Source organism: Heptranchias perlo, chromosome 6, assembly GCF_035084215.1.
Source record: "Heptranchias perlo isolate sHepPer1 chromosome 6, sHepPer1.hap1, whole genome shotgun sequence".
In the NCBI taxonomy this organism is placed as follows: Eukaryota; Metazoa; Chordata; class Chondrichthyes; order Hexanchiformes; family Hexanchidae; genus Heptranchias; species Heptranchias perlo.
Window position 1 is genome coordinate 62,409,937 of NC_090330.1, and position 13,492 is coordinate 62,423,428.

General features: G+C 45.0%; 1 protein-coding gene across 2 annotated transcripts in view; it reads left to right on the plus strand.

Moving 5' to 3' along the window:
* Positions 1-13,492, plus strand: part of birc2 (baculoviral IAP repeat containing 2) — a 48,537-nt gene that overhangs the window by 25,354 nt on the left and 9,691 nt on the right. For both annotated transcript variants that reach the window (XM_067986398.1, XM_067986399.1), the window contains exon 6: positions 579-821. In XM_067986398.1, coding sequence (XP_067842499.1) covers positions 579-821 — 243 coding nt within the window. The remainder of the gene's footprint in view (positions 1-578; positions 822-13,492) is intronic.

Consider the following 13,492-nt stretch of genomic DNA (forward strand, 5'->3'; position numbering starts at 1 on the left):
ATTCATTTAACAGGGACAGCTATCATTGGAAAAGATAGAGAAGCAATTGATGCATGGAAATTTTATTCTCAATGTTTTAATTTTTTTATCAGTCACTCATTTAAGTGGGCTTGGCTGTATTTGTTGCGTGTCTTTGTATTTTGTTGGGGGTGGGTGGTTTGAAAAGGACTGTTTTTAGACACTTAAGTTTTAAATAAAACTTGCCAGCCATCCATCCATCCATCTATATATTAGTATCCAAATTGAAAATTTGTGTACGTCATAGTTCTGATGTGCACTTACTACATGCAGATGGTGTTCTTCTGTGGTTTGAAAGCAAACTGTGCTAATTTATTATCTTGAAACCTGTTCAATGTGAAGTTTTCTTACTTCTCATATTCTGCAGGAGGATTTGTTCCAAAGCACTAAAAACTGTTAAAAGATTCCATAACCAGATCCCAGCCACATTTTCTGCTGGGAGCAACTTTCTAGATAATGTGTAGTTTCATTGTTTTTAAATTATAATGCATCTGGGGTAATGCTTTTTGGAATTTTTATATTTCTTGTCTGAAAAATACACTAATTTTCAATTCACATAGTTGTTCATTTTGGACCTGGGGAAAATCGATCAGAAGATGCAGTCATGATGAATACACCAGTGGTTAAGGGTGCTATGGAAATGGGTTTTGATCGAAGACTGGTGAAGCAGACTATCCAAAGAAAAATCCTTACAACCGGGGAGAATTATAAATCTGTTATAGAACTCGTGACCGACTTGTTGAATGCCGAAGATGAAGAAAGACAAGAAGACAGAGAAAGAAAACTGGAAGAAATGGCTGACGGTATATAATATACTAGTGGTGCTTAACCTTTCACTATGTTGATGCATTAATTATATTAATGACGGGATGAATGTTTTGAATCCAGAACTAGATGCTTCATAGCTTAGTCATTTTTTCAGTTCCAAGAATTACACATTTCCTCATGTATGATAAGTATAGCTGATTTAACATACTAAAATGTGACTTGGTAATGCAATTGTGTGGTTGAACATACTGTTATCTTGAAAATGTTTTTTCTAAAAAGGTTGACTCACGCTCCCTCTTTTGTTGTCTTTCTCCCATTTCCTTTTTTTTTGCGTCAAGAGCTAGCTATCTTGCTGCCAGATCTATGCCAATATTGCTCTGCAAACCACAGTTAAATGGTTTGTGAAATTGCCAATGTGGTACTAGAGTTGCTAGGGGTAAATGTTGAGCTCTCTGGCTTGAGCTTCACTCTTGGCCAATATAGATAAGGTGCAATAGAATTCTGACACTAAATGTTACTGATTCATACTTTATTCAGCTGCTTTTCTCAACCTTGGTTGCCATGACAAAATTTGTATGGTGGAGTAAACCTCTGACCATTATACCCATCTCTAGCTTGTGGATTTTTGTATAAAATTAGTTGCTGCATACAAGTAACAGTTGGTTTCTGCCCAAAGAGTCATGCACAATGAATGCTGATAACTCCCAGCTCTACCTCGTGACCACCTCCCTCGACCCCTCCACTGTCTGATATGTCACACTGCTTGTTCGACATCCAGTACTGGATGAGCCCAAAAATGTCCTCCAACTAAATATTGGGAAGACTGAAGCCATTGTCTTCAGTCCCTGCCACCGACTCCGTCCCTCTCCCTGGCCACTGTCTGAGGCTGAACCAGACCATTCATTACTTTGGCGTCCTACTTGACCCTCAGATGAGCTTCCAGTCACATAATCCGCTTCATCACCAAGATCACCTACTTCCACCTCTGTAACATCGCCTGTCTCTGTCCCTGCCTCAGCTCATCTGCTGAAACGCTCATTCATTCCTTTGTTACCTCTGGACTTGACTATTTCAATGCTGTCCTGGCCAGCCCCCCACCTTCCACCCTCCATAAACTTGAGCTTGTCCAAAACTCTGCTGTTCATATCCTAACTCGCACCAAGTCCCATTCACCCATCACCCCTGTCCTCACTGACCTATATTGGCTCCGGGTCCACCATCGCCTCGATTTTTAAAAATTCTCATCCTTGTTTTCAAAACCCTCCGTGGCCTCGTCCCTCCCTATCTCTGTAACCTCCTTCAGTCCTACAACCCTCAGAGATCTCTGCGCTCCTCCAAGTCTGACCTCTTGTGCACCCCTGATTTTAATCACTCTACCATTGGCAGTCGTTCCTTCAGCTGCCTAGGTCCTAAGCTCTGGAATTCTCTCCCTAAACCTCTTCATCTCTCTCCTCCATTTAAGACGCTCCTTAAAACCTATCTCTTTGACCAAGCTTTTGGTCACCTGTCCTAATATCTCCTTATGTGGCTCGGTGTCAAATTTTGTTTGAAAATCGCTCCTGTGAAGCGCCTTGGGACGTTGTACTATGTTAAAGGCAATATATAAATGCAAGTTGTTGTTGTTTTAAGATTTCAAAGTGCTCAAGGGGAACCTAGTTTTTTTAAGAACTGCTCAAAATACATCAACTTCATCTGTCTTCCCAGTTACACCCAAAGTATCTTGAATCTCTTGAAGGAGCAAAATTAATTTGGACAGATAATTCTTTGTAAAAGAACACTTTAAATGTCAAAACGTTGAGAAATGTTCACCTGAGGAAGGAGGTAGCCTCTGAAAGCTTGTGAATTTAAAATAAAATTGCTGGACTATAACTTGGTGTTGTAAAATTGTTTACAATTGTCAACCCCAGTCCATCACCGGCATCTCCACATCATAACTTCAGACAGTGTGAAGAGCCCAGTCCTCACCACCTGGACAGAGGACTGGCCACACCAGCCCCCTCCCCTGCACAAAATAGTCGTGCAACTACACATACACCCACTGTAGAGTGACACAATGGGTGGCATCAAGTGTGGGTGTTCATGGTGAACTTCATAAAAGGGATTCATTACACAAGCCAGTCAAGAATGGGCAAGACATGGCAGTAATGGTGATATTTACTGTGAGTGGGGGATAAAAAATCAAATATAAATTTAAAAAACATGACCAAGCATCAAACACCCTTGTGCATCCCCTTTGTGCTCACAAAACTTTGCCTTACACTTCCGGCTACTCCTATGTGGTGCTTCCTCTGTGGCTGCAGCAGAGGTAGTGGCAGGTTGCTCTCGTTCATGTCCTGACCGATTAGATGCTTTAGGCTGACTCCCTCTGGGTTTCGGTGCCCATGAGGGCCCCTCCGAAGACTGCTCCACCTGCACCTGTGCAGGGGCAGACTCGACCACCTGGAGAGGAGGCAGCATTGCGGGTACTGGTTGAGAAGGGGGCAACGGGTGAGACATGGAAGCGCTTTGAGTGTCATCCCCACTTCCATGCCCCCTTTTGCCATCATCCCTCTCCTGGGCCAGGCCCACAGCACTCCTACCACTTTGCTGGTTGACAGTTTGGAGGACATGTGCGAAGCCTTGTAAGGCCAGTGCTTTTTTTTTATTCGTTCATGGGATGTGGGCGTCACTGGCAAGGCAGGCATTTATTGCCCATCCCTAATTGCCCTTGAGAAGGTGGTGGTGAGCCGCCGCCTTGAACCGCTGCTGTCCGTGTGGTGACTGTTCTCCCACAGTGCTGTTAGGAAGGGAGTTCCAGGATTTTGACCCAGCGACGATGAAGGAACGGCGATATATTTCCAAGTCGGGATTGTGTGTGACTTGTAGGGGAACGTGCAGGTGGTGGTGGTGTTCCCATGTGCCTGCTGCTCTTGTCCTTCTAGGTGGTAGAGGTCGCGGGTTTGGGAGGAGCTGTTGAAGAAGCTTTGGCGAGTTGCTGCATTGCATCCTGTGGATGGTACACACTGCAGCCACTGTGCGCTGGTAGTGAAGGGAGTGAATGTTTAGGGTGGTGGATGGGGTGCCAATCAAGTGGGCTGCTTTGTCCTGGATGGTGTCGAGCTTCTTGAGTGTTGGAGCTGCACTCATCCAGGCAAGTGGAGAGTATTCCATCACGCTCCTGACTTGTGCCTTGTAGATGGTGGAAAGGCTTTGGGGAGTCAGGAGGTGAGTCACTCGCCGCAGAATACCCAGCCTCTGACCTGTTCTCGTAGCCACAGTATTTATATGGCTGGTCCAGTTAAGTTTCTGGTCAATGGTGACCCCCAGGATGCTGATGGGGGATTCAGCGATGGTAATGCCGTTGAATGTCAAGGGGAGGTGGTTAGACTCTCTCTTGTTGGAGATGATCATTGCCTGGCACTTACCTGGCGCGAATGTTACTTGCCACTTATGAGCCCAAGCCTGGATGTTGTCCAGGTCTTGCTGCATGCGGGCTCGGACTGCTTCATTATTTGAGGGGTTGTGAATGGAACTGAACACTGTGCAATCATCAGCGAACGTCCCCATTTCTGACCTTATGATGGAACGAAGGTCATTGATGAAGCAGCTGAAGATGGTTGGGCATAGGACACTACCCTGAGGAACTCCTGCAGCAATGCCCTGGGGCTGAGATGATTGGCCTCCAACAAACACTACCATCTTCCTTTGTGCTAGGTATGACTCCAGCCACTGGAGCGTTTTCCCCCTGATTCCCATTGACTTCAATTTTACTAGGGCTCCTTGGTGCCACACTCGGTCAAGGGCAGTCACTTTCACCTCACCTCTGGAATTCAGCTCTTTTGTCCATGTTTGGACCAAGGCTGTAATGAGGTCTGGAGCCGAGTGGTCCTGGTGGAACCCAAACTGAGCAGGTTATTGATGAGTAAGTGCCGCTTGATAGCACTGTCGACGACACCTTCCATCACTTTGCCGATGATTGAGAGTAGACTGATGGGGCAGTAATTGGCCGGATTGGATTTGTCCTGCTTTTTGTGGACAGGACATACCTGGGCAATTTTCCACATTGTGGGGTAGATGCCAGTGTTGTAGCTGTACTGGAACAGCTTGGCTAGAGGTGCAGCTAGTGTATCTGCCTGCCTGTTTAAGGCGGCAGAAAGTTGCTCACCCTGAGTCGGAAGGGCCGTTGTCAGGGCCTCAATGGCCTCGTTGTTGAGCCGTGCTTGAATTCTCTCCGTCGCAGACATTCCTGCACTTGCCTGCGATACTATCTCAAATGTTGCCCCTCACATCCCTGTGACAGTATTCCACTCATGCAGGAGTTGGACTCCTCCATCCTCTGCACAGTTGTGGAGTGCGTGTGGCACCTCGCAAATGTGCTGCTGCTCCTCGATCATTCTCCTTTTCATGGATGGCCCCCAGGGTTCATCGTCTCTGTCCAGCTGAGCTAAGTCTGGAGAAGAATGCTCCCACTGACGCGGACTCTCCACAGCTGCCCCTGCCACCAGTGTCTGCTCGTGTTCACGTGTGTGGTGACTCGCTATGTGCACCTCCAACTAAGTGACGGCGAGGACCCACCGAGGTGTGTGTATCTGCGCTGGTGGATGGCTCGCTTAGATGTGACTGTGCCCCTTCAGAGGCAGTCAGGTCCTCTGACAAATTGCCCTCCACTGTCATGGCGGTCGCTGAAGGCCCTGTAAGAGAACAGAAGGCAATATTAAGCATGATGACATGTTGAGGTGCTGAAGATGGCAAGGCATGTTAACATCATTTGCTATTGAGTGCTGAATGTTAAAGTTCTGTCCCCAGCCATTTGTCGGGTGGCAGTCTCGGCATCCCCACAGACAGGCATTCGAGGGTGCGGCTCACCAAGAGCCTCCTGCTCCACGTCAGTGAGGACGACCTGATGTTGCGGCCCTCTCCCGTGCATTCTGGGCTCTCTTCTCCTATAAGGGGAGAAAGTAGAGAGGTGTGAGTGAGGGATGGTGATGTAGCCATCCGCTGAATGCATTGGTTTGGGTGAGGCTGACCGTGAAAGAGATGCATCAGAGGATGAGTATGAGACTGTGCCATGACATTGTATGAGGATTGGGTTGAGTGGTAGTGGTGGGATGAGTACTGGGGAGGTGAGTAAGTGCAGGTAAGTTGAGGATGAGCCTTAAGTGGGTGTGAGGAGTGATGTGATAGAGTAGTGTTGGAAGTGCAGAAGGAATTGTGGAGTGGGGGCGGTGATATGGAAGACTGAGTGTAAGAGAATGAGTAAGTGTACTCACTTTGGCCGATCTAGTTCGGTCACTGAAGCGCTTCCTGCACTGGATCCAGCTGCGGGGTACGTTGCTGCTGCTGCTGACCTCCTCTGCCATCTCGAGCCAGGCCTTGGTGGCAGAGGCAGGCCACTTCCTCCCATCCGCCAGTTCCTCCTTACCCCATCCAGTAACACCTGGAGTGAGGCATCATGGGAGCAGCCTTTCCCCAGGGCTGCTCCATGCTGCTCTTTTGGTTGTTTGCTGCAGGAGCAGCATTGGAGGACTGCCCCTTTAAATAGGGCTCCTCCAGCTGACAGCCTGTGATGCGGGTGCGCAGTCCGCCCACTGCGCAGGTTTCCAACGGGAAACCCGGAACCCATGGTAAGTGGCTTCAATTTACCCGCGATTACATGGGGAATGCACCGATGTTACTGAGTGGGTTACCCACGCGACCAGTCGCGTGCCACTTCCCACCCCCCCCCCCTGCTGTCAACCCGCCTCCCTGGTAATATCGGGGCCCTTATGTGGGACTTTATTAAAGACCTTCTGAAAATAAACCACATCCACTGGTTCTCCCTTATCTATTCTACCAGTTACATCCACAAAAAAAGAACTCCAGTAGGTTTGTACCCTTTCATAAATCCATGTTGACTTTGTCTAATCCCGTTGATATTTTCTAAATGTCCTTTTATCATATCCTTTATAATAGACTCTAGCATTTTCCCTACTACTGATAGGCTAACTGGTCTGTAGTTCCCTGTTTTCTCTCCCTCCTTTTTTAAATAGTGGCATTATATTTGCCTCCCTCCAATCTGTAGTAACTGTTGCATAATCTATAGAATCTTGGAAGATGATAACTAATGCATCCACTATTTCCATGGCTACCTCTTAGTACTCTGGGATGCAGATTGTCAGGCCCTGGGGATTTATTGGCATTCAGTCCCATTAATTTCTCCAGCACTTTTTTAACTAATACTAATTTCCTTTAATTCCTCCTTCTCACTAGTCCCTTGGTTCCCTGGCATTTCTGGGAAGCTATTTGTGTCCTCTTGCATGAAGACAGAACCAAAGTATTTGTTTAATTGCTCTGCCATTTCCTTGTTCCCCATTATATATTCTCTAGTTTCTGACTGCAAGGGACCTACATTTGTCTTTGCTAACCTTTTTCTTTTTACATACTTGTAGAAGCTTTTACAGTCCACTTTTATGTTCCTTGCAAGTTTACTCTCATACTCTATTCTTCCCCTCTTAATCAATCTCTTGGTCCTTTTTGCTGGATTCTAAACTGCTCCCAATCCTCAGGCTTGCTACTTTTTCTGGCAACTTTATATGACTCCTCTTTGGATCTAATCCTTAATTTCTTTTGTTAGCCATGGTTGGGCTGCTTTTCTTTTTGTGTTTTTGTGCCAGAACTGTTGCATTTCATGCATTTGTTCCTTAAATGTTAGCTATTGCCTATCCACCATCATGCCTTTTAATGAAGCTTCCCAATCTATCATAGCCAACTCACTCCTCATACCTTTTTGTAGTTTCCTTTGTTTAGATTTAGGATCCTAGTTTCAGATTGGACTACTTCACTTTCCATCTTAATGAAGAATTCTATCACGTTATGGTCACTCTTCCCTAAAGGACCCCGCACAACAAGATTATTAATTAACCCCTTCTCATTGCTCAATAACCCAATCTAGGATAGCATGTTCCCTAGTTGGCTCCTCAACGTACTGATCTAAAAAACCATCTCATACATACTCCAGGAATTCATCCTCCATAATATTATTGCTAATTTGGTTTGGCCAGTCTATATGTAGATTAAAGTCACCCATGATTACTGTAGTACGCTTGTTACATGCATCTCTAATTTCCTGTTTGATACCATCCCCTACATTACCACTACTGTTTGGAGGCCTTTAGACAACTCCCACCAGTGTTTTCTGCCCCTTTGTGCTTCTTAACTCCACCCAGACTGATTCTACATCTTGATTTTCTGAGCCAATATCCTTTCTCACTATTGCTCTGATTTCATCTTTTACTAACAACGCCACCCCAACTCCTTTTTGCCTGTCCTTCCTAAATATCGAATACCCTTGGATATTCAGCTCCCAGCCTTGGGCACCCTGCAGCCACGTCTCTGTAATTGCTATTATATCATATCTGTTTACATCTATTTGCGCTGTTAATTCGTCTACCTTAATATGAATGTTTTGTGCATTCAGATACAGTGCCTTTAGATTTGTCTTTTTAACACTTTCAGACATCTTAACGTTTTTATTGTACTATGGCCCTATTTCTCTATTAGCCTTTTATCTTACCCGGACCCTGTTTGTTTGCTCTGTCCCTTCCTGACACAAACTGGTTATTTTTACCCCAATCACTTTCCTGCACTGTGTCTTTGTCTTTTCTCTAGCATTCTAGATTTCTCTCCAACGGGACCCTCCCTGCCCCTTACTTAGTTTAAAGTCCTATCTACCTTCCTAGTTATTCGATTCGCTAGAACTCTGGTCCCAGCATGGTTCAGGTGTAGTCCGTCCCAACGGAACAGCTATCTTTCCCCAGTTTAGGTGCCAGTGACCCACGAATCAAAACCGACTTCTCCGACACCAATCTTTGAGCCACGTATTCACCTCCCTGATCCTATTGACCCTATGCCAATTTGCTCATGGCTCAGGCAATAATCCAGAGATTATCACCTTTGTGGTTCTGCTTTTTAATTTAGTCCCTAGCTGCTCAAACTCTCTCAGCAGAACCTTTATCTTAGTCCTACCTATGTCGTTGGTACCTACGTGGACTATGACAACTGGATCCTCCCCCTCCCACTCCACAAGTTCTTCTCCAATCCGGAGGAGATGTCCTTAACCCTGGCACCGGGTCGGCAACATAGCCTTCGGGACCAATGCTCCTGGCTGCAGAGAACAGAGTCTATCCCCCTAACTATACTGTCGCCCACTACAACCACCTTCCTTTTTACTCCCTCCACTTGAACGGCTTCCTGTACCATGGTGCCGTGGTCAGTTTGCTCGTCCTCCCCGCAGTCCCTGCACTTGTCCACAAGGGTTGCAAGAACCTCGAATCTATTGGACAAGCGCAGGGACTGAGGCTCCTGCAATACGACCCTCCTGGATCCCCGTTCCTGCCTCACTTGCAGTCACACCCTCCTGTCCCTGACTATGTGTCAATTCTAAAGTATCTAATCTCAGGGGTGTGGCTGCCTCCCGGAGCAAAAGGTCCAGGTAGCTTTCTCCCTCCCTGATGTCTCGCACGTCTCCGCTCGGACTCCAGCTCCTCAACTTGGAGCCCAAGTTCCTCGAGCTGCAGACACGTACTGCAGATGTCGTCGCCCTGGACAAAATGTCCACAAGTTCCCACATATTGCAGCAGCAACACATCTCCTGTTCTCCCATTTATTTATTTATTTAATTAATTAATTTAGTGTTAATCAAATTATTTACCTCGTTTAATTTATTAGATTAATTAAAATAAGTTTCGTTTTTAAAATTTAGTTATATGCTATATGTTAACTTAAAACTTAGCCCACAGTCACTACCAATCACTTACCTGCCTTACCTGTGACGTCACACTGCAGTTTTCTCTTGTGGCAGGTCTGCTGCTGCTCAGGTCCACTGCTGCTCTGCGCAAAAAGTTAGGAAAAGCAAGGCAAAGCAGAACCTCCTTCCCCCACTTCAGTGTACTACCACACTTACCAAACTCTCAAGTTGCTCAGTCTGTTCCCGCTGCACTCGGTGCTGGTTGCACTCACAGGCCCCTGTATTTCCACTGTTTGTGATTCAGATGAGTCAGCACTGCTCTACTACTGTTTCAGGAACTCGTTTAATTTAGCTAACCAATTAACTAACTACAGTAGCTCTCCAGTAGGAGAGCTTGCTTGTTTGTCTCTGCTTAAGCCTGACAGAAACTTAAAAAATTAAAGTTTAAAATTGAACTTAAACAGTTGATCTTACTTAAAAGCTAATAACAATTAATACTAGATTTTAAGATTTTTACAAAAGAGTTACAGATTGCCATCCTGAAAATGACTCCTTTTATCTCGACTCTGTTTTCTGTTAGCCAATCCTCCATCCAAGCTAATATATTACCCCCATCACCATGAGCTCTTGCCTTGTGCAATAACCTTTTTATGTGGCACCTTATTGAATGCCTTTTGGAAATCCAAATACATTATACCTACTGGTTCACCTTTATCCACCCTGCTCGTTACTTCCTCAAAGAACTCTCATAAATTTGTCTAACACGATTTCCCCTTTCATAAAACCATGTTGACTTTCCTTGATTTTATTTTGAGTCTCTAAATGTCCTGCTACTACTTCCTTAATAATTGATTCTAGCATTTTCCCAATGACAGATGTTCGGCTAATTGGCCTATAGTTACCTGCTTTCTGTCTCCCTCCTTTCTTGAATGGGGCGTTACGTTTGCGTTTTTCCACTCTGCTGGGACCTTTCCAGAATCTGGTGAATTTTGGAAGATTACAACCAGTGCATCACTATCTCTGTAGCCACTTCCTTTAAGAACCTCGGATGCAAGCCATTGGGTCCAGGGGACTTGTCAGCCTGCAGACCCATTAGTTTGCCTAGTACTTTTTCTCTCTTGATAGTTGTTTTTAGATCCTCCCTCCCCTTTGCCCCTTGATTATCTACTATTATTGGTATGCCTTTAGTGTCTTCTATTGTGAAGACAGATACAAAATATCTGTTCAATGCCTCCTGCCATTTCCTTGTTTTCCATTATTATTTCCCCAGTCTCGCCCTCTAAGGGACCTATATTTACTTTAGCTACTCTCTTCCTTTTTATATACTTGTAAAAGCTCTTATTGTCAGTATTTATATTTCTTGCTAGTTTACTCTCATAATCTATTTTCTCCCTCTTTTTTTAGTCCTCCTTTGCTGGTTTCTAAAGTTTTCCCAATCTTTGGGCTTACCACTAATCTTTGCCACGTTGTATGCCTTTTCTTTTAACTTGATACCATCCTTAACTTCCTTAGTTAGCCATGGTTGGTACACCCTTCTCATGGAGTCTTTCCTCCTTTAATGGGATATATTTTTGAGGGTCATAAACTATCTTTTTAAATATCTGTCACTGCTTATCCACCATCATACCTCCAAATCTGTTTTCCCAGTCCACTTTAGCCAACTCTGTCCTCATGCCACTGTAATTGCCATTATTTAGGTTTAATACAGTAGTTTCCGATCCAAGATCCTCACTCTCAAACTGGATGTAAAATTCATCATATTATGATCACTGTTTCCTAAGGGATCCTTTACTTTGATGTCATTAATTAATCCTGTCTCATTACCCATTACCAGATCTAAAATGGCCTGTTCCCTGGTTGGTTCCACAATGTATTGTTCTAAGAAACGGTCCCAAATACACTCTTTGAACTCATCCTCGGGGCTACTTTCACCAATATGATTTGTCCATTCTATATGAAAGTTAAAATTGCCCCTGATTATTGCCTTACCTTTTTTACAAGCCCCCATTATTTCTTGATTTATATTTTGCCCTACAGTGTAGCTACTGTTGGGGGTGGGGGGGGGGGGCTATAGACTACTCCCACCAGTGATTTCTTACCCTTGCTATTTCTTGCCTCCACCCAAATTGATTCTATATCTTGATCTTCTGAGCCAAGATTATTTCTCACTATTGTACTAATTTAATCCTTTATTAACAGAACTACCCCACCACCTTTTCCTTTCTTCCTATCCTTCTGAAATGTCAGATACCCCTGAATATTCAGTTCCTAACCATGGTCATCTTGCAACCGTGTCTCTGTAATGGCAACAAGATCATACCCATTTGTTACTATTTGTGCTGTCAATTCATCTGTCTTATTAAGAATGCTACACGCATTCAGATAAGGAACTTTTAATTTTGTCTTTTTACCATTTTTTTTTTCCTACCCTGACCCCCTAGCTGCTCATACTCTCTCAGCAGAACCTATTTCTTAGCATTACCTATGTCGTTGGTACCTACGTGGACCATGACTCTTATGTTTGTTCACTCTGTCCCTTCCTGCCACACTCTAGTTATCATTACCCATATCTCTTCCCTGTACTACCTCCTTGTCCTTTCTCCAAAATACTAAATTTCCCCCCACCTGAACCCTCCCTCTCCCTATTTAGTTTAAAGCCCTATCTACAGCCCTAGTTATTCGATTCGCAACAACACTGGTCCCAGCATGGTTCAAGTGAAGACCGTCCTAATGGAACAGCTCTCTTTCCCAGTATTGGTGCCAATGCCCCATAAATCGAAACCGACTTCTCCCACACCAATCTTTGAGCCATGCATTCATCTCTCTGATCTTATTTACCCCATGCCAATTTGCTCGTGGCTCAGGTGGTAATCCATAGATTATTACCTTTTGTGGTTCTGCTTTTTAATTTAGTCCCTAGCTGCTCATACTCTCTCAGCAGAACCTATTTCTTAGCATTACCTATGTCGTTGGTACCTACGTGGACCATGACAACTGGATCCTCCCCCTCCCACTCAAGTTCTTCTCTAGCCTGGAGGAGATGTCATTAACCCTGGCACCGACACAGCCGTCGGGACTCACGCTCTTGGCTGCGGAGAACAGTATCTATCCCCCTAACTATACTGTTGTCTACTACCACGTTCCTTTTAACTTTTCCCCACTTGAATGGCCTCCTGTACCACGGCACCGTGGTAAGTTTGCTGAACCTCCCTGCAGTTTTTGCTCTTGTCCACACAGCTTGCAAGAATCTCGTAACTGTTAGACAACTGCAAGGGCTGAGACTTCTGCAATGCTACCTCCTGGATCCCCGTACCTGCCTCACTGTCCTGTCCCTGTCCCTGACCCTGACCATGGACTGAATCTAAAGTATTTAGTCTAAAGGGTGTGATTGCTTCCTGGAACAAAGTGTCCAGGTAACTTTCTCCACCCCCTCCCCCCCCCCCCCCCCCACCACCCCGGATGTATCGTAAAGTCTGCAGCTCTGACTCCAGCTTCACAACTCTGAGCTGAAGTTCCTCGAGCTGCAGACACTTACTGCAGATGTCCGGGATAAGACTGTCCAGTAGCTTCCACATTTTGCAGCTGCAACACATATCCTGCCCTGCCATATCTATAGTATTTAATTAAATACATTACTGTCAATCAGATTATTTATAATTTTGATCTAAGTACTAACCTTGTTTAATTTATTTAAGTTTAGTTAATTATAAGTTTGGTTATATGCTACGGTTTTACTGTAACTTAGCCCACAGTCCTAAGAGAACGAAATACTCACCACCAGTCACCCACTTGCTTTACCTGTGACATCACTCTTTGATTTTTATCAGAATGCGGTCAGTCCGCTCTCGCTCTGCGCTGTTTTTATTCCCGCTCCGCACTCACTGTTTCCCACCGCTCTGGTACAAAATTGGCTAAGTGACAGGAAACAGTAGTGGTGAACAGTTGTTTTTCTGACTGGAGGAAGTTATACAGTGGTGTTCCCCGTGGGTCGGTACTAGGACC